This window comes from Terrapene carolina, unplaced genomic scaffold, assembly GCF_002925995.2.
Source record: "Terrapene carolina triunguis isolate 2854851 unplaced genomic scaffold, T_m_triunguis-2.0 Scaffold88, whole genome shotgun sequence".
Classification (NCBI taxonomy): Eukaryota; Metazoa; Chordata; order Testudines; family Emydidae; genus Terrapene; species Terrapene triunguis.
The window spans coordinates 41,316,810-41,338,665 of NW_020664439.1; the positions used below are offsets into that span (position 1 = coordinate 41,316,810).

General features: G+C 40.9%; 1 protein-coding gene across 3 annotated transcripts in view; it reads left to right on the forward strand.

Annotated features, from left to right (window-relative positions):
• FXR1 (FMR1 autosomal homolog 1) overlaps positions 1 to 21,856 on the forward strand; it is a 69,240-nt gene that overhangs the window by 42,661 nt on the left and 4,723 nt on the right. The window contains exons 9-15 of one of the 3 annotated variants that reach the window (XM_026650064.1): positions 7,181 to 7,259; positions 11,214 to 11,323; positions 12,542 to 12,628; positions 14,563 to 14,770; positions 18,689 to 18,892; positions 19,984 to 20,184; positions 21,231 to 21,311. In XM_026650064.1, coding sequence (XP_026505849.1) covers positions 7,181 to 7,259; positions 11,214 to 11,323; positions 12,542 to 12,628; positions 14,563 to 14,770; positions 18,689 to 18,892; positions 19,984 to 20,184; positions 21,231 to 21,311 — 970 coding nt within the window. The remainder of the gene's footprint in view (positions 1 to 7,180; positions 7,260 to 11,213; positions 11,324 to 12,541; positions 12,629 to 14,562; positions 14,771 to 18,688; positions 18,893 to 19,983; positions 20,185 to 21,230; positions 21,312 to 21,856) is intronic. The other 2 variants (XM_026650065.1, XM_026650066.1) reach the window with 2 other exon arrangements.

Below are 21,856 nucleotides of genomic sequence, written 5' to 3' on the forward strand. Positions count from 1 at the left end.
TTTGTGGGGCCAGTCAACTTACCCCCTGTGTTTCCTAAGGTGTGAAGTGGGGATAAAAATACACACTTCACAGGGTGAGTGTTGTAGGTGGTATATTTAACTGTCTCATATTTGTAAAGCATTTTGAAGATGAAAATTACTATAGTATCATGTAATAAATGTTTGCCACTTTAGCTGTTACCTTTTTTGTTTTGAGTGTACATAGTTTTTTACCCCTGCTCCCCACCCACCTTTTTCTTGGTTTGCTTTTTGGGGGGAGGGGGGGGCATTGCCTATTTCATCATTTTGGAATTCAGGTCTTTCTGTTTTTCGCTCCCTAGCATCTTGAATGACGACCAAGTTAGAGATTTGTAATTCTGTTTAGATTTCTTCATTCTGGCCATGGAGTTTTTGTAATGTGATTGAAAGCTCCAGAAGTAAAGCTGATATTTAAAAGAGGATATAATATGCACAGTATGTGCTCCAGTCTATTAAAGGAGAACAGTTCACATATCATAATGTTATTTACAGATCACTACTCATTCATTGCTAACTAATCAAAAAGTTCTGCAGCAGTGTCTTCTGCTGTTTCTCATTTGAGGCCTGATGTTGACCTTTTGTGACTCTGTGGAACTTTAACATTCAGTTAAAGTCATTTTCTGTATTTAATAATAATAAAAGCTGGAAAAAGACCGCTTATATAGTCTACTACCACTGGTGTAACACATTGCACTCTGTTGGGGAACATATCAGTTATAAAAAGTCTCTTAGGCAAAAGGCCAACAAGCAGCATGGGGTGGAGGGGAGAGAAATTACTCTTGGTTGCAATACTATTTATTGTATACAGGTAATACTTGCTCAGGACAAAATACTTATTGCAAGGTATTATTCTTGTTAAATGACTATATATTACCTGCCATTCTTCAGACTAGCATGTTTCTCTCCAAACTGCCATGACCTCTCTACATAGTAAATACACTGGAGTGTATAAATATAGGTGTGCTCATGTAGCTCTATAAAGGGATTAAATATTAACAGATTGAGAGCCCTGATCGTTGACTCTGGCTGAGGAGCACTTGATGCAGGTCAGGAGGGGAGTGTACAAATGTGGCTTTAAAGCTATTTTTGTGCCCTTGTGATCCTGGGGCTGCTTTAATTAGTCCTTTCCTCTAAATCAGGTAAGAAAAGCCTGAGGGCTGCTTTTATTTGTGCTGGCTGTCAGTGGCCCCAATAGGGTGTTACTGCATCTTAGTGTTGCTTGGGCTTGCCCGACATCCCCCTTTTTTCCCTTGCCACACCTCCTATGCTAGTCACAGGGAGTAGGAGTTGAGCTGTTCTGGCAGCTACCCAAGGTTTATCCTGTACTGGATTGATCCTGTTGCCACCAGCTATGCCAGTTGAGTGCAGTTCTGCACCAGCGGAGCAGTCCAAAACTACACTAATGAAGCAGAGAATCTGGAACTCTGTCTTAATTAAGTTCATGCCTCATACGTGCTTATTATTTACTTCTACCTAAGATTTTTAACAAACTGAGTGTAAGCAGGCTCCTCCTGGTGTATGTGGTGGTTATTTGTGAAAGCTTGGGAACTTGCTAGCATTCATCTCGGAGCCAGAGCACAGAGCCACTTTTTGGGCAGGCTGTAGTAGTGGTTGAAGTCTCTTGTGTTCCCTTAGATAGGACTTTTGTCCTTTGGATTCTCACAGTCTATAGACCCTGTGTCTACCACCCACTTCCGGGCCAAATTCCACCAGTCTGCCTCCAAATCCTCCCTTAAAAGAGCACTGTGCAGAGAATTGTTTGTAACCTGCCTTTTTTTCCACCCACACTAAAGCAGGACCTCTGGTGTACAAACCTTGTGAAAATGCACATATGGAAAAGAATTTTAACCATGTCAGTTCAGCTGTGTGTATGTAACTTGTATACAAATAATATAAAAATAAATTCACACATTATTTCTGAACTTAGTTTATTTTCAATATTGATATATCTAACATCACAAAGAACTTATTTTTTAAGCTTTTATCCAGGTCTCCTATTCCACATTCAAAGAAAAATTTAATATTCTGTATTATAGGAGGAGTTGGTAGCTACTGTTATATTTAGGCTGCCTAACATTTTACATTATAAAGCATTCTGCAACTTTTTCTCTGAGAAGCTGTCACACCTTCATTGCTTGCAGATGGCCTTTGAATGCCTTCAGGGAAGCCTTGAAGGCCTTGCGGTGGGTAGAATGTCTTCAGTCTTGCAAAATGCCTTTTCTTTGTCCTATAAAATTCTGTTAAACTTTTATTGAGATATAAACTACTAAAAATTGTTTCCCCTTTCTCACTTATGTACCTTAGGAAAATGTTGGCAGCAAACTAAAATAATAACTGAGCATGAAAATTCTAAGTTCAGGCCACATCACTGCCTGAGTAACAGCAGCAGATGCTGTAATGAGAATACCTGGGAGCTGTTGAGGCATTTGTATTGAGGGAGGAACTTCCTGCCCCCCCGCCTCCCCCCAGCTCAGAGTTCCTGCATCCCATACTTCCTGTCAGGGTTCCCTCTCCACTTTGAACTCTGGGGTACAGATGTGGGGACCCGCATGAAAGACCCCTAAGCTTATATTCCACCAGCTTAGGTTAAAAACTTCCCCAAGGCACAAATTCCTTTCCTTGTCCTTGGACAGTATTGCTGCCACCACCAAGTGATTTAAACAGACATTCAGGGAGGGGCCACTTGGAGCCCTATCTCCCCCAAAATATCCCCCCAAACCCCTTCACCACCTTTCCTGGGGGGACTTGAGAATATTATACCAACCGATAGGTTAACAAAGTGAGCACAGACCAAATCCCTGGTTTTTAGGACACTGAAAATCAATCAGGTTCTTAAGAGAAGAATTTTATTTAAAAAAAAAAAAAAAAAGTAAAAGAATCACACCTGCGAAATCAGAATGGAAGATAACTTTACAGGGTAAGTAAAAAGATTTAAAACACAGAGGATTTCCCTCTAGACTTAACTTCAAAGTTACAAAAACAGGAATAAACCTCCCTCTTTAGCATAGGGAAAATTCACAAGCTAAAACAAAAGATAATCTAATGCATTTCCTTGCTGTTACTTACAATTTCTGTAATTTTTAGATGTATCAGTTCAGGATCTTTTTAGGAGCTGGGTTACCTGCTTGGTCTCTCTCTTTGTCCCGAGAGGGAACCAACAAAGAGAGCACAAACAAAACCGTCTCCTCCACCCTCCCTCGCCCCCCCCAGATTTGAAAGTATCTTCTTTCCCCATTGGTCCTTCTGGTCAGGTGCCAACTAGGTTAATTGAACTGATTAACCCCTTACAGGTAAGTGATTCTGTACCTCTGGCCAGGAGGGATTTATGTTACTGCATACATAAAGGTTGTTACCCTTCCCTTTATATTTATGACACCACCTCTTGGGGCATCATAGAGCAGGAGCTTCCAAAACTCCCAAGAGTGCCAAGAGAAAGAGGGAGAGCCAGGCTGTGCTCTCTCTGTCTTTGACAGGGTTACTGGCGTAATGGATGAAGGGGAAGCTGTAGACATGATATATCTTGACTTCAGTAAGGCTTGATAGAGTCTCGCATGACATTCTCATAAGCACGCTGGGGAAATGTGACCTAGATGAGATTACTGCAAGGTGGCTCCATAACTAGTTGAAAGACCATACTCAAAGAGTAGTTATCAATGGTTTGCTCTGAAACTGGGAGGATTTATCTAGTGAGGGCCTGCAGTGGTCTGTTCTGGGTCCAATATTATTCGGTATTTTCAGCAATGACTTGGATAATGGAATAGAGTGTGTGCTTATAAATTTTGCAGATGATACCAAGCTAGGAGGGATTGCAAGCACTTTGGAGGACAGGATTAGAATTCAAAATGATCTTGACAAACTGGAGAGTTAGTCTGAAATCAGGAAGATGAAATTCAATAAAGACAAGTACTTAACTTAGGAAGGAAAAATCAAATGCACAGCTACAAAATAGGGACCAACTGTCTAGTACTGCTGAAAAGGATCTTGGGATTATAGTGGATCACAAATTGAATATGAGTCACCAATGTGAAGCAGTTGCGAGAGAGGCTAATATTCTGGGTATATTAACAGAAATGTCATATATAAGAAACAGGAAGTAATTGTCCCGCTCTACTTGACACAAATGAGGCCTCAGCTGGAGGACTGTGTCCAGTTCTGGGTGCCACACTGTAGGAAAGATGTGGATAAATTGGAGAGAGTCCAGAGGAGAGCAACAAAAACAATAAAAGGTTTAGAAAACCTGATCTGTGAGGAAAGGTTAAAAAAACTGGGCATTTTTAGTCTGGAGAAAATAAGATTGAGGGGGAACTTGATACGTCTTCAAATATTTTAAGGGCTATTATAAAGAAGATGGTGATCAAATGTTTTCCATGTCCACTGAAGGTAGAACAAGAAGCAGTCATCTTCATCTGCAGCACTGGAGATTAGGTTAGATATTAGGAAAAACTTTTTAACTATAAGAATAGTTAAGCATTGGAATAGGCTTCCAAGGAAGTTTGTGGAATCCTTGTCATTGGAGATTTTGTCTAACCTGTTCTTAAAATACTTGTCAGGGATGGTCTAGATTTATGTAGTCCTGCCTCAGCAGAGTGCTGGACTAGATGACCTCTTGAGGTTCCGAACAGCCCTATGTTTCTATGATAACCCCTACCACATGGCCCCACTATGCCCACCCCCCCATTCTGTGGGGGCACCTGGGAAGGCATGAGCCCCCCAACACCAGGTGGGAGAGAGCCAGACTAGGCTTACCCCGACCACTCCTCAGACCCGTAGTGACTGTGTCCAATCATTTCCTCCTTTGGGAGCCTTCTTTCTTCTTACTGCCAGTTTATGGACTAGTTCTGTAGCTCAAGTGGTGTCCATCTTATGCTGAACATTCAGGATTCAAACCCTGCTGGTAAATGCATAATGGAGCATTATTACAGTTGCACAGAACAGAATTTGCTTTTACTTTTTAAACAAAAGAACTCCTAGGAAATTACATACAAAAAAACTGTTAGTTATTTAGGTTGCAAAGTCAAGTACTGGAAAGTTAGGAAATTTCAGTTTTTTTTTTTCCTTGCCCATGCATGGTCATGGACACCCTTCTCAACCCTTGAAGACCTGGACTTTGCAGATGATCTTGCTCTCCTATCACATACCCAACATTGTATACAAGAAAAAACAACTCGACTCAACTCATTCAGCCAGCAAATTGGACTGAAAATCAACCGCAATAAGATAGCTATCATGACCTTTAATATTGCCTCACCATCACCAGTATAGATAGAGGATTATGTTCTCACCAATGTAGAAACATTCACATGCTTGGGCAGCACCATCAGCTAGGATGGTGGAACAAGCTAGGACATTCAGAACAAAATCCATAAAGCCAGGAACACCTTCAGGAGCTTTAAATACAGTCTGGAAATCATTAAAACACAACACCAACACCAAACTCAAAATTTATCAGAGCTGCGTACTTTCAACATTACTTTATAGTTCAGAATGCTGGGGAATGAGAAAGTATGACATGTCCAAACTGTCTTCATACCATACAACCTGCTTCAGAAAAATCCTCTGAGTTTGGTCATGTATCCACATGTGCAAGATCCCATCCCTCCTTAAGATCTCCTAGGTTCTAGTAGAATTGATGAGCCCACCTTTTGAACCCCTTGCAACTTGCTCTCTGATGCACCTCTCTATGAAGGTAACATTTCTAGTGGCCATTTTCTCGGCCACAGGGGTGGGAGAGTTAAAACCCCTAGCATCAGACTCTCCCCTACACTGTTTTCCATAGGGATAAGGTTCATCTTTGCCCTCACCCAAAATTTCTCACTAAGGTAGTCTCTGATTTTAATGTTAACCAGGCAGTCTATTTGCCAACTTTCTTTCCAAAACTTCATGCTCATAGAGATGAGGAGAGACTGCATTTCTTGGATGCCAGAAAGGCTCTAGTTTTCTATCTGGAGCATACTAAGTCCTTTAGGTCTTCTATTCAGTTGTTTGTTGTGATTACAAACAGAACTAAGGGCAGTCCAGTGACTACTCAGATGATTTCATCCTGGATCTCTTCATGGATTCATTTATGCTACCAGTTGGCTAATCTAACCCCACCAGTTAGGATATTGGTGCATTCTACTACAGCACAGGCAACATCAACAGCTTTCTTGGTGCAAGTACCTATAATGGACATTTGTAAAGCAGTGACTTGTTGTCATCTGCCTACACATTTGCTTTGTATTATGCCATTTCCCGTCAGTCCAGGGACAATGCCAGTTTCAGACGGGATGTCTTACAGTCACCTCCATGTTTGTCTCCTTGTGAGTTACCTACAATGGGATGGACATGTGCAAGCACTGAAGAACAAAAACCAGTAACTGCCATTCAGTAACTGTTGTTCTTTGAGTTGTGTTGCATATGTCCATTCCATGACCCACCTGCCTTCTCCCTCGTTATCGGAGTCTGTTCGGTACGAAGGAACTGAGGGGAGTTGGGAATGGTTCTGCCCTCTTCTACCTGCACACAGTGGTGCAAAGTGACGGGGTGCTCGGACCACCCCAACGGGTATCACTGAGGGGGAAAAAAATTCTCTGACAATTGTGCACAAGATGGAATGGTCACATGCAACACACCTCAAAGAACCGTTTTTTCTTTATCTTTCTTCTTTCTTTTCTGTTAGTCTTTAATGTGCCACCGGACTCCCTGTTTTTTGTGTGGATTCAGATTAACACGGCTACCCTCGATACTTATTTTTTCTTTGTGATGTTAGTTATATAGATATTTCTATACAAGCATATCGGTTCAGAAATTGTGTGTGCCATTTTGGGGATAAAAGAATATATATCCTTCTGAATTGATGGTCTCTCTAAAATTCAATGAGTTGTTGCAAGATGACATAAAGGGGGTATTTTTGACAGTTGGTTTTAATTGTGGTAAATTGCAGAATATAAAAACTTTGTTTTAAATAGTGTGAAAACATTGTTTTTTACTATTTATGCCACCCTCTTGCCACTGTTTTGTTCCTGAACTTTTTAAACTCGGTTATTTTTCTAAGATTGAGTTCAAAACTAGGTTAAATTAATCTCGTTCCTGCTGTTGTCTGGCGGTTTTCCAGCTGTTGTTAACAGGGCTTTATTTTTAACATATTGCATTCAAAATAAACTTCTGTTGTGTTCATTTCTAGAGTGCTGATGCAGTAAAAAAGGCTAGAAGTTACTTGGAATTTGTGGAAGATTTTATTCAGGTTCCCAGAAATCTTGTTGGTATGTAATACTGCTAAAAGTTTAAAACACTTGAAAATTTTGGGAAAGAAAGCCTGTTCAGTATGACTATGAATAGAAGGCTTAGATGCCAGTATATGACAGTTTCTCCCTTCACTCAGAAACTAAAACCTTTTAAATAACAATAGGTATAATAGAAGTTTTGAAAATATCTGTTGCATATGTGGACATTTTGTTGTCAATTCTATCTTGTAATTAATTTAAAAAATATTAAATAGAATGCTTAGATATTATGGTTGCACTTTGAGATACATAACAGATTCAGACTTCTGCAGTCATGTGCTTTTAAATTTCCTGCTTGTGTAAAGTTTAAATTGATAAATGCGGGTAGGGGGAATGGAACCTATAAAATCCTCTTTAAAAATTAATGTTGAAAATGATCTTTCGAAATTAAGTTTAAAAGAAAATAATTTCCTTTGAACTCTAAGAATGGCATGGTGATTCAACTAAGATACCATTGTCCAGTGCTTGGTCCTAGTTGACTGGTTATGCCTTTTGCATGGTGTGCTGCAATATACACAAGCAACAGTATGATAGTCGCATCCTTTCATGTATGCTAATCATTCTTGAGGTATCATGTGTCCTTTTAATTTAGTTTTTTAATCTAGGGGCAGAAATACTTTTTTTTATGGATGAAATTCCTAAAACTGTAAAAATGTATGCTTCAGCTGGTTCCTTAAGTACCCTTATACAAGCTCAGAGCTGCTCACAATTATCTTTGAGAACTCCTGGAGGACAGGAAAGGTCTCAGAAGACTGGAGAAGGGCAATCAGAGCACCACCTATCTTTAAAAAGGGGAACAAGGAGGACCTGGGGAATTATAGACCAGTCAGCCTAACTTCAATACCTGGAAAGATACAGGAGCAAATTATTAAACCATCAGTTTGTAAGCACCTGGATGATAATAAACGTATAAGTAGGGCCGGGCTGGAAATTGCCAGTTTTTTCGGGACTCCCTGATCAGAGGGTGGGCAAGGCACATGGGGATCTCACACACCCAGATTTCTGCCTGAAGACACCTGACTCATCCCCAGGGCAGAGGCTGGAGCAGAGATGACACGTGGGTGGAACGCAGGGTCACAGCCCTAACCAGATTTCTGACCAGGAGTGGTGACAGGGCCAGGCCGTGGCTCCCCGCCATGGGGAGGGGGAGAGGCTTGCAGGGAGGCACTGACTGATGGGCTGGCGCTGCGTCCTGGGCCTGAACCAGCCACCCTGCCACCATGACAGGGATCACGACACTGCCCCCAACCTCAAATGTGAGGCCACAGGTACTCCCTTCAGCACCCCCCCAAATATCCCCTCCCAGTACACACACACCCCTCCAGCATCCCCCCAAATACTCCCTCCAGTACCCCCCCGAAATACCTCCTCCTAGTATAGGCACACCTCTTGAGCATCCCCCACTTTGTTTCAGTAAACAGATTGGGCTAGTTTTTAAGTGACTTTGGGCTATTAATGAAGTAGAAATCTGGCAACCCACCTGACTCATCCACAGGGTGCAGGGCAGAAGCTGGGGACTGGTTGGTGTTGAGACTCACTGCCAACTTCTCCCCTCCTCACACAGGCTTGTGCTCAGCAAAACCTCTGAGGAGCTTCCCCTGGGCAGGCAGGGCACTTGGCAGCATGGCACCGGGCTCCTTCACCATGCTGCAGAACAGACGATGCTTGCACCTGCTCTCAGCAGTGTCCACAGCACCTCTCCCCTATTCACCTCCCCTGCATACAACTGGCTCCTCTCCCCTCCCCTCAGCACACAGCTGGCTCTAGCCCTCAGTATTACAATACAATACAATATTTTTTGAATTAATGTAATGCATATTCTGAATTTCTAAAATATACAGCTTTGAAAATCTGAAATTACACTTGTTTTCATTGCTGGAAAACGCTGGCTAAGGAATAGTCAGCACGGATTTGTCAAAAACAGATCTTGCCCAACCAACTTAATTTCCTTCTTTGATAGGATTGCTCACCTAGTAGGTGGGGGGAAAGCAGGAGACGTGATGTGCCTGGATTTTAGTAAGGCTTCTGACACAGTTCCACGTGATTCTTATAAGCAAATTAGGGAAATGTGATTGAAATTACTATACGATGGATGCATAACTAGGTGAAAGACCATACTCAATTAGTAGTGATCAATGGTTTGCTGTCTGATTGGGAGGGCGTATCTAGTGGAGTCCGCAGGGGTCAGTCCTGGGTCCAGTACCATTCAGTATTTTCATTAATGACTTGGATAATGGAGTGGAGAGTATGCTTAAAAAATTTTCAGATGACACCAAGCTGGAAGGACTTGAAGGCATTTTGGAGGACAGGTTTAAAATTCAAAATGACCTTGACAAATTGGAGAATTGGTTTGAATTCAACAAGATGAAATTCAATAAAGACAAGTGCAGAGTACTTCACTTAGGAAGGAACAATCAAATGCACAAATCATAATGGGGAATAACTTTCTTGTGGTAAAGGAATCTGGGTGTTATAGTGGATTACAGACTGAATATGAGTCAACAATATGATGCAGCTGCAAAAAAGGCTAATATTTTAGGTGTATTAACAGGATGTTGTATGTAAAACACAGGAGATAGTTGTCCTGCTCTACTTAGCACTTGTGAGGCCTCAGCTGGAGCACTGTGTCCGATTCTGAGCACCACAATTTAAGAAAGATGTGGACAAATTGAAAAGATTTCAGAGGAGAGCAACAAAAATGATAAAAAGTTTTGAAAACCTAACCTATCAGGAAAGGTTAAAAAAACTGGGCATGTTTAGTCTTGAGAAAAGAAGACTTAAGGAGGACCTGATAACAGTCTTCAACTATGTTAAGGGCTGTTATAAAGAGGATCAATTGTTCTGCATGTGCACTGAAGATAGGACACGAAGTAATGGTCTTAATCTGCAGCAAGGGAGAATTAGGTTAGATATTAGGAAAAACTTTTTAACTATAAGGTAGTTAAGCCTTGAAATAGGCCTCCAAGGGTGGTCATGGAGTGCCCATGTTTGGAAGCTTTTAAAAACAAGTTGGACAAACACCTGGTAGGGATGGTCTAAGTTTACTTGGTTCTGCCTCAGTGCAGGGGACTGGGCTTGATGGCTTCTCCAGGTCCCTTCCAGCCCTAAATTTCTATGGTTCTATTATTAGGATAATTCCTGTCTCTTAAACTATTGAAAAATAAAGGTTGGTTCCCACTTCCTCTTCCAAGATAAAACACACATTTTCCTAAGGCTCCTTGTCCCAGTGTACTCCTGGACTTCAGTTTTATATTTCCTCTGATAAAAGACATCTCATCAAGCAGAATGCTTCTAACATCATACTTTGTCACGGGTTCAGTACTAGGAGAGCAGTGTTATCTACCGAATCATCAGTTCCAGCTACTGAAAATAACCCCGATTTTGGAAGTCAGTTATAAAGGAATTACTACTGTATGTCCCAACACGGTTTATCTCATGAGATTTGACAAGATCACTGTCAAATCTCATGAGGTGGTATGACTGTAGGTCTGAAAGATCTGTTTCAGAAGGACTTATTTAAATTCTGGGTTGGCTCCATTATATAGGAATCTCATATTTCCTTGTTCTGATTCAGATACCTTGAAATAAAGTAAGAAGAGCATGTAAAATTATAGTGCCATTGAATCCTAGCCCTGATCCAACCTCACAGTTGAACCTAATCTGGATCCAGCCGCCACCATCCATGACACATATCTGATTTGTACATTGCATTGATTCTCCCACTTGTACCTTGTGTAGTCATTTGCACCTATGTAAAGTAGGTGAAAAATGTGACACAAAGTCCAAGGTAGTGGATAATTGGGCTCATAAAGCACGACTTTTATTTTATTGCTATTACTGTTTTAGTACATGTAACTTGGAAATGACAAGGAAACTATGTTAAAGAAAACTTTGAAGCATTGGTTCAAAAATAGCTATTTTCCTCCCCTCAAGGAAAAGTTATTGGAAAAAATGGAAAAGTGATTCAGGAGATTGTAGACAAGTCTGGAGTTGTCCGGGTGAGGATTGAAGGGGACAATGAAAACAAACTGCCCAGAGAAGATGTAAGTTATTTAATCTTTCCTTCAACTATTAAACTTGTATTTTTGAAAACTACATTAATGCAATTTGTTAACAAATGATTTTGGAAGGAGCAAAGGCGATACTGTTTACTATCTGTTTAATATTAGCAAAGTATTTGTAGAAAGTTGACAAGCTGGGGAAAGGGTGAGGTACTGGATCACCCAGTGGGTTAGTTTGGGATCTCCATTTCATATATAGCCCAGGTTGTTAGTATCTATTGGCTGTTTGGTTGCCTATGAGACATTATTTTGGTCTCAATCAGTTGCTGGTCGACTGGTATCCATATCACAAAAACTACTAGAATTGACACTAGATGGGAGGGACTCTTCTTGGCATTCCCGGAGAAAGGCCAAAGAACTGGCTCTGCAGATTGAATTACCTTAAGAATGATCCTTGTAGGTTTTGGTTGAGGCACATTTGTGGGTCAGAGTAGAGGAAGATAACACCGCAGCTGCCAGTGCTGTACCTATTCTGGGGATATACAGAGGACTTCACTCGCCAGGGCTGTCAAACCAGCACCTTTCACCAGCAATAACTTTACATTTAAACTTCAGCAACTCAGGAAAGTTGATTAAATAATCATATAGTTCTCAATAACACATTCTTTGATTTGCAGTATCATTTCTCCCACAAATACCTGATCACCTGCACAACTGTCATGTAGTCGCTACACTCTTTATTCATGATAATATTTATTTTATATATAGAACTAGAACTTTGATCCCTTTAAGGTTCACCTGTGCTGAAAAGCTGGTTTAACTAGCTAGTGAAGGATTCTCCCTTTTGGGGGGAATTTGGGAATGGCATAAAATCACCACAGCTACTTCTGTGCTGGCAACTAGTGCAGTGAGCATGGCTGGAAAGTGGTATGGACTGAACATCCCCATGCCCCAGCAGTCTGCAGCTGCTGAAATGGCCTGTTGGGGCCATAGGCAGCCAAGCATAAATTAAACCAATCCTGAAGCTTCTCTAACTTACAGTAGCCCGAGGTTCAGAGAAGTGCAGAAATGTCTGTCACCATTGCCTCCTTCCCCTGACTGTATCTATTGTATGGTGGATACAGCCCAAGGTTCAAGCTACATTGTTATGAGTGGTGTTTGTCATTTATTCACATTACTTAGGCAGATAATTTGTTCTCTTTGTGGTTTTGATAATATGTTGCTCTTTTTGAGAATGATTATAGTGTTTTGTTTCTACAGGGAATGGTCCCATTCGTATTTGTTGGCACTAAAGAAAACATTGGAAATGTCCAAGTTCTTTTAGAATACCATATTGCCTACCTGAAGGTACGTTTTTATCTTTGAATTTTGGAAATGCTTATTAGAGGAAATTATCAATTTATACTTACATTCTTGAGTAACACCTTTACTTCAGTGGGAGTAGCAGAAGTTCAGTTCCTCTCAAGATTAGCCCTAAGGTTGTATGCATGGCTTCAACTTTGTTCCCTTGCACATATAATTTAAGGCCAACGTAATGCATGTGATCACAGGTTATCTAAAATACAAATAAGGTTAATAAAATAAGGCTGCAGGAGAACACCGTTGTGTACATTTGATAAAAAGTGTGTGATCTCGAAATTCATCCTATTGTCTTGCAGACATGCCAAGGGAGCAGAGATAATGTGTTTTAATCTACATTTTTTGCATGTCCTAATTTAACAGTCCAACCTTAATGTTTTAACATATATTCTCCTTTCAGTGATTCTACATGTATATAATTCCATATTATGTGTGCGCATGCCCGGTGCACTCAAATTGGAGACTGCAAGCTAGCATTACTCATCAGAGCAGCACATGTGCCCTGTCCTTCATTGTGCTGTGGACCAAGGGTATAAAGGGTATAAAAGGGCAGAGTCATCCTCACCCCTTCTCGGTTCCTTCTCAGTGTATGTGGCTACTAATTGGAGCTCCCCATAGTATCTGGCTCATGGGCTCTAGAGCCCTTACTTGTTTGCAAAGACAGCGTTCTTAGTAGTGATAACATCAGTTAGGTGACTTCTGCACAGATGATCTGTAACTGGATATCGTTCTGCATCAGAGCTTGTTACAATCTGGCCAACGTCACACCTGCAGAGAGAATTCTGGCTCATTTCACCAGAGGTGAGACTACCTCTGCAGCATTTTTAAACAACATCCCAGTCATGGACCTGTGGCTGCCCTGCAGATGGACTTCGATTCACACTTTCACAAGACACTATGCCATTACAACATCTTCTAGAGCTGATGCAGACTTTGGGAAGTTTGTTCTTCAGCTCATGTTCAAATATATTCTCAATTCTCACCACCTAAGGAGTACTGCTTTGGAATCACCTAAAATGGAATATATTTGTGCACAGTCACTTGAAAGAGAAGAAACTGTTATTTAATTGTACAGTGACTGTTTTTCATCAAGATGTGTTGTGCACATATATATTCCACAACCCACATTCCTTTCCTGCTACATCAGAGTCTTGATTATCACTACAGAAGTTTTTTTTTCTCCTGCTGACAACAGTTCATCTTAATTAATTAGCCTCTTAGAGTTGGTTGGGCAACTCCCACCTTTTCATGTTCTCTGTATATATATCTCCTCACTATATGTTCCATTCTATGCATCCGATGAAGTGGACTGTAGCCCACGAAAGCTTATGCTCAAATAAATTTGTTAGTCTCTAAGGTGCCACAAGTACTCCTGTTCTTTTTGCGGATACAGACTAACACAGCTGTTACTCTGAAGACATCAGGATTCCTGTTAAAAAGAACTGAGTAAGGATCAAGGTGGCCCCACCCTTTATACTTTCAATCCATGGCTTAAGCAAGTGCAACACACATGTGCCACCCTGACAGATAATGCTAGCTAAAAGTCTCTAACTCTAGGTTTGTGCGTGCCCAGTGTACTGATGTGGAATATATATACGCACAACATACCTTGAAGAACAACAGTTATGGTTCAGGTAACTTGTTTTTGCATGTGATGTGCTGACTCCAGCTTAACTAAGCACGAAACATAAACAAGGAACTAAGCATTAATTAAGCATAAGGAAAGTAAATACACTGCTACGTAAGGCTTTCTCAGGCCTTCAGACAGCTATCAAATAGATGACGTAATATTGATTGGTAATGGAAGATCTGAAAACCTGTTAAACATACTCTGCTAAAATGACACCGAGGGTTGAATTCACTTTCTAACAACACATAATAATGCTATAAAACTGGTTATGATTTTATCTCTCTGAATATAGGAAGTAGAACAGCTAAGGATGGAGAGGCTCCAGATTGATGAACAACTGCGTCAGATTGGTATGGGTTTCAGACCTTCTTCCACCAGAGGTCCTGAAAAGGAAAAGGGGTACACTACTGATGAGAGTACTCTCTCCTCAGTACAAGGGTCCAGGTCATATAGTGGAAGAGGGAGAGGTCGCAGAGGCCCCAATTATACGTCTGGTTATGGTGAGTGTTTTTAAATTACAGAACAGGTATGGAAACTTCTGCCTAGGAAAATGATGCTGTGCTTTATTTTTAAATATATATTTCATTTTTAGATATGTTACTTACAGCTAATGGTGCGCGTCTGTCACAGAGGTCACGGAAGTCATGAATTCCATGACTTTCCGGGACTTCTGTGACTTGTAAAGCGGCCGGTGTGACTGGGCCGGGGGCCACTTGATCTGCTTGGGCGGCCCCCTGGGTCAACCACACTGGCCTCTGCTGGGGCAGTCTCGGGCCATCGCACCCCTCCCCCCCAGCAGCAGCAGGAGTTTGGGTGTGGGAGGGGTCTCAGGGCTGAGGCAGGGGGTTGGGATGCAGGAGGGGGTGAGGGCTCTGGGCAGCACTTACCTTGGGGGGGCTCCCCGGAAGCAGCCAGCATGTCCAGCTCCTAGGCGGAGGTGTGGCCAGGCAGCTCTGCACGCTGCCTCCACCCGCAGGTGCCATCCCTGCAGCTCTCATTGGCTGTGGTTCTCGTCCAATGGGAGCTGTGGAGCGGGCGCTCAGGGTGGGGGCAGCGCGCGGAGTCCCCCTGGCCGCACGCCCCCTTCCTTCCCCCCCCAAGCACACAAGTTTTAGTCAAAGGTATATAGTGCAAGTCATGAACAGGTCACGGGCTGTGAATTTTTGTTTACTGCCCGTGACCTGTCCATTTTTACTAAAAATACCCATGACTAAAACATAGCCTTACTTATAGCATGGAACACAGTTGAGTGACTGCAGAGTTCGGCTAACATAGGAGGTAGAGCACATTAATTATTAGCATAGCATCTCAAATGAACATGAGGCCTTATGAAGATCCCATCTTGTTTGCATTCCTATTGAAAAGATGTTTTAAATTAGAGAAAAATGAAATTAAATGAAAATCCAGTAACTGAACTTGGTGAGATCATGCCCTTTGACAGTAGTATAGTTATATAATACTAAGGTGTCAGGGAAATGGTCTGTGCAACTGAACAGAAACTCAGAACGAAACGCAAGTTAACCAGAGAAAACCATCTAATGAGTGTCAGGTTTACATTCATGTTTTCGGTTGCAACCAAAATAAAACAAATGAGCTGTCTCTGGCTGCATTTCTTTTATATCACTGCACTGATTTTAAAGACTAAAAACAATTATAAACAGGTAGCACTCTATCTCTTTAGAGTTCCCTGACTAAAACTAGTCAGAAAATCCCCGTGTTCTTTTTTAAGGTTCTGAGACTATCTGGTTACGCCCTGTTCCCTCTTAAGACTTCTCCCCAGTTTCCCTCAACTCAGGGCGGCATTCTTAAGAACTCTGAAAATCTAGTGCAGAACCACTGCTTGGCTTTTAACTCCCCGTAAGTCTCCTCGCCTCTTTTTGGCTCAGCAGGGCTCCCCTCGGGGTCAAATTGTACCTCTTTAAGATTTCTCATGTAGTTTTAATTGGAGAGCTTACTGAATTCCCCTCATTTACTTAAAAAGAAAAATCAAACAGAACCTATTGTGAAGTGCTATTGACTGAGACTTACTGCCATGTTCCAACCAAGAAGTGGTTGAATTTCAGTGCTGGGTAGATATGCCTTATATACATGGTTTATGGAGCACTTTGGTCCTTCAGCATAAAAGATGCCACAGAACCATAAACATACGTAACGTTTGTTTGTATAGTAATTTCTGAAGTAATTCTAGGTGATATGGAAAAAAATAACGTCCAGGAAAGAGAGTGCCTGTAATTATTAAAAAATATTTTATGATTGGGTTCAGATATACCTTGTTTCTGTTTCAAAACTGGGAGAGTTTGTAATGAAGCCTTGTGGATGGGGGGAAGTGGCAGATGTGGTATATCTTTACTTTAGTAAGACTTTTGATACTATCTCACATGACCTTCTCATAAACAAACTAGAGAAATAAAACCTAGATGGAGCTACTATAAGGTGGGTGCAAAACTAGTTGGAAAACTGTTCCCAGAGAGTAATCATCAGTGATTCACAGTCAAGTTGGAAGGGCATATCAAATGGGGGCCCGCAGGGATCAATTCTGGGTCCGATTCTATTCAGTATCTTCATAAGTTATTTAGATAACGACAGAGAGAGTACATTTATAAAGTTTGCAGACGATACCAAGCTGGGAGTGATTGCAGGTAGTTTGGTGGATAGGATTAGAATTCAAAATGATCTAGACAAACTGGAGAAATGGCCTGAAGTAAATCGGATGAAATTCAGTAAGGAAAAATGTAAAGTACTCCACTTAGGAAGGAACAATCAGTTGCACACATACAAAATGGGAAATGATCACCTAGGAAGGAGTACTGTGGAAAGGGATCTGGGGATCTTAGTGGATTGCAAGCTAAATATAAGTGAACAGTGTAACACTGTTGCAAAAAAAAGCCACCATCATTCTGGGATGTATTAGCAGGAGTGTTGTAAGCAACGCATGAGAAGTAATTATTCCGCTCTACTTTGTGCTGATTAGTTCTCCGCTGGAGTATTGTGTCCAATTCTGGATGCCACATTTCGGGAAAGATGTGGACGAATTGGAGAGACTCCAGAGAAGAGCAATGAAAATGATTAAAGGTCTAGAAAACATGACCTATGAGGGAAGATTGAAAAAATTGGGTTTGTTTAGTCTGGAGAAGGAAGACTGGGGGGAGGGAGGGGCATAATAACAGTTTTCAAGTACATAAAAGGTTGTTACAATGAGGAGGGAGAAAATTTTGTTCTCTTAACCTCTGAAGATAGGACAAGAAGCAATGGGCTTAAATTGCAGCAGGGGTGGTTTAGGTTGGTCATTAGGAAAAACTTCCTGTCAGGGTATTTAAACACTGGAATAAATTGCCTAGGGAGGTTGTGGAATCTCTGTCACTGGAGATATTTAAAATCGGTTAGACAAACACCTGCCTGGTATGGTCTAGATAATACTTAGTGCTGCCTTGAGTGCAGGAGACTGGACTAGAAAACCTTCCAGTCCTACAATTCTGTGATTCTAATCTTATGATTAAGGTTGTCATTTAAGAATTTTTCAACTACTTTTTGGAATGTTGGACCAGCAGTTAGCATGATCTTTGTTTAATCCTGATGCCAGTAAGTCCAGAGTTCCCTGTGCTAAGCATTGATGATTTGTACCTACTGTCTGCACCAAAAAATATTGCTTCCATGTGCCAGAGGTTAAGCCATTTTGTACTCTTGGTGAATTGTGTACTAAACTGGAATGGGTGTTGTATAGTTGGCAGTATCTTGATGTAGTACATAACAAACTCTTTTATCTCAGGGAGTTCAATTTTCAAGGTGTTGTACCTTCATGAGATAATCACAAGTGGCCAAAATATTTTCATCCCTGATTACTTCAGTGTCCGAGTGCTTAAAAAGGCAGGAGTTGTATTTTTAATCTAGTAGAAAATTATGGAGAGTTTGTTACCCAGAAGTATCAGATTGAGATTTATGGCTATAATTTACCATAGTAGTTAAATTGTTCCAACCAGCATTACAGTAGTTGCATGATTGAGTAGTTGCTTAGCAACTCTATAAGGTGGTAAAGTTGTCCCTGGGAATTTTTAGAGAAGTTGCCTAGAAACTGGATCATATAGCCCACATGTATGTATATATAGATGGAATTAATCCCTCAGTGCTTGTGTGTCCATGTACAGAAAGACAAAATAATGTACGTTATGCATGAATTGCACTTGTAAATGACTAAAATTGCATAATAAATCGTTGACCACATGTTTCTCATATTATTCCAAAACAAAACCAAGAGTTTTCTAGAGAGTTGCTAAATATCAGTTAAAACCTAAAAACCATATTTTGGTATCAGATACACATGGATCCCCGTGGTCAGTGGGATTCCTATGTGCATCTGAAGCTAGAATATGGCCACAAATTTCATGTCCATCTCTTTGTTTTTCTTTTTTATACTGTTAAAGGTACAAACTCTGAGCTGTCTAATCCCTCTGAAACGGAATCTGAGAGAAAAGATGAACTGAGCGATTGGTCACTGGCAGGAGAAGATGACCGGGAGAGCCGACATCAGCGGGACAGCAGAAGACGTCCTGGAGGAAGAGGACGTAGTGTTTCTGGGGGTCGTGGACGTGGTGGACCACGTGGTGGGAAGTCATCCATTAGCTCTGGTAGTGTGTTGAAATATATTTTGGGTTTAATTTTTATCGCAGATAACTGGCTGTATTTTCTCTTCTTAAATTAAGTAAATCACTATTTTAAAGTATGTGTATATTTTTTTTTAAATATTGCAACTTTTTTAAAAAATAGGCTGTATATTGCAAGCCAACTATCAAAATTTAGATATTTACAGTTGGATCATGTCAGTCATGTCAGGATTTGCATGTTTTATACATCATGTTGTGAAAAAGTTTAAGGGCTTTGCTTTTCATCCCATCTCTCCCTAATGCCCAGTCCTCACTCTTTCACCAGCCTACACAGATAATTAGACTTGGAAGAATTTGATTTTTATTTTTTTTTCTAATTTTGACTGTTAATGATTTTTATTTTTAACTATGTATTATGAGGTCCCTTCCAACCCTGATATTCTATGATTCTATGATACAGTCCCTAGAAATTAAGGGGGGTAGGTATAGGGGTAGGGTTAGGTCATTGCTGACAGCGTGGCTGAAAGGGGCTCTCAGCCCTGACACCAGACCTGCGAGGGGCTCCCTGCATGGCCAAAGGGCCCAAGACACCAGGGCACAATGTGTAGGGGAGGTTGCAGTCCTGGCCCGGTGGAGCAGAGACCCCTTGCCAGGATTGCAAGGAGGAGGACAAGCCCCTGTCTGCAGGGCACTGCTGAACAGTTCCTGCCCATGGTGGCTCCCACACTCCTGTCTGGTGAGGAAGTGTCCAGGGCTGTGACATTGGAAGCCCCCACATGTATGTATCTGCTAACTAGGTGTAGAGGGCCGTTCAGCAAATAAATGGATTTAAAACTAATCTTCTAAAAGTTTCTTTTAAATTATTACATTGAGGGTCTCTTGATAATATGCTGACGTGTTCTACTGTGCTGTGGTGCCCTAGAATACACCTGTTGGATTATCGGAACTAGTGAAAAAGCCCAGAGTAACTAGCATAAAACCATAACTGTTATGTATGGCAATGTTCTGCGTGATTTTATACAGTTTTGTATTTTAAAATGTATAATGAAATCAGTATGACCCACTATTTGTAACTGAAGTTTGTCTTAGATGGACCTTTTCCATATGATATTTAGTGCTTAAAGATCCGGACAGCAACCCTTACAGCTTACTTGATAACACAGAGTCAGACCAGACTGTGGACACTGATGCCAGTGAATCTCATCACAGTACTAACCGTCGTAGGCGGTCACGCAGGCGAAGGACTGATGAAGATGCTGTTCTGATGGATGGAATGACGGAATCTGACACTGCTTCTGTTAATGAGAATGGCTTAGGTATGTTATCAGCTGGGAAACAGAACCACAGAATGAGTTACCTCACAAAAGATTGTTCTGAATCGTCTGTGTAAGCGTAATGGAACATATGTTCATTTTTATGAGTGGAAAATCTGTTTTTGGTTAAAAAATAATTATTAATGTATTATCTAACTTTTTCTCTTTTGGTGAAAAGTCTTCCACACCCATGGAAGTACCATGAGGTTTCCTTCTCTTACTGATCTCTACTGCTATCCTATACCATGTCCATAATACTTCTGGCTAAGAGAGACTTTGTGCGTCTGCTTTGGTTCCTGTCAGTACTGCTGTTTTAATTAGTGCCTCTGAGGCTGATTAGAGAAACAAGGCACTCGTGGTTCTCCTTGGGCCAGAATCCTACTTCCTTAACCCTTGGCAACTTGAACCTCAATTTAGGAAAGCACTTAAACACCTGTTTATGTCTGTCCCCATTCAGCCTATGCTTAAGTGTTTTCCCTGAATAAGCCCCATTCACTTCATCAGTATTTGCATAAGTGCTTTCCTGAATGGGGTGCTTTCCTGGATCTGGGCCTTGAGGAACAAGGGGCTAGTATCCAGAATATAATTGTTGTCTCCCATATATCAAAAGTATAAAGTTACCCACTGAAGTTTTGTATCTGTTTTTTTGTGGTGACATTGAGGTCAGACAAATCTTACTGCAAACGTAAGGAAAACTTAACTTTCCAATGACGTGGGGCCGATGATCAGCTTGTTAGTAGACTAGTAGCAGTTTATATTTCATTTATTATATGTTCAGAAACCACATGTAGGCATTGATTCAGCAACGTAAACGTAAGTATATGCTTAAAGTGAAGCATGTGCTTGAGTGTTTTACTGAATTTGGACCAAACTGTGAACGATCAAGTTTCTAATCAATTTTGATTGCTTCCAATTCAAAATTCCATTTTCTTTCAGTATATCTTCTTTTGTCTTCAATGTTAATAAAAGCAATCTGTGCCCATCCTTAAACTGCTGAAGAAAAACAGTTTTATCATCAGAATAGTTCATGGTAAACTTTGCAATTGCAGATGATAGTGACAAAAAACCCCAGCGACGCAATCGTAGCCGCAGGCGTCGCTTCAGGGGTCAGGCAGAAGATAGACAGCCAGGTAACTCGAGTGGAGCTGTGGGTAACCTCAGATCACAAGCATGAAAGAATGTCATTTGTCTGCTGTTTATGTATATCTATAAATATATATATATATATATATAGCTGCACTACTGTAAATAAAAATTACTTAATAACTAATAAGACTACTGTGTACAAGACAAAAAACAATTCTCACAACAGAACATATTTAATTCATAACCTGTCTAATGAAACTAACTTTTATTGTCCTTCAAAATTTAATTTTTTACTTGTAAATACAGTTTATACTTCTGATGCTGTGCTCCCATTGAAGTCAATGGCTAAACTCCCATTGATTTCAGTGGTTCAGAATCAATCTCTGTAAGAATACTGGGACACGTTCTGCACTTACACCTGTGCAACCCCCTGAAAGTGACATGACCAAATATTTTTAAATTTTTCACTATTGGCTGTTTTCATGTGAGAGGAAGATGGCTTGGAACAGCAGCGGTGGCATGGGTTAGTACTGAGGTGCATAGGCAGAACAATGTGAGGGAATTTACATGACATCTGCCTGCCCTATGT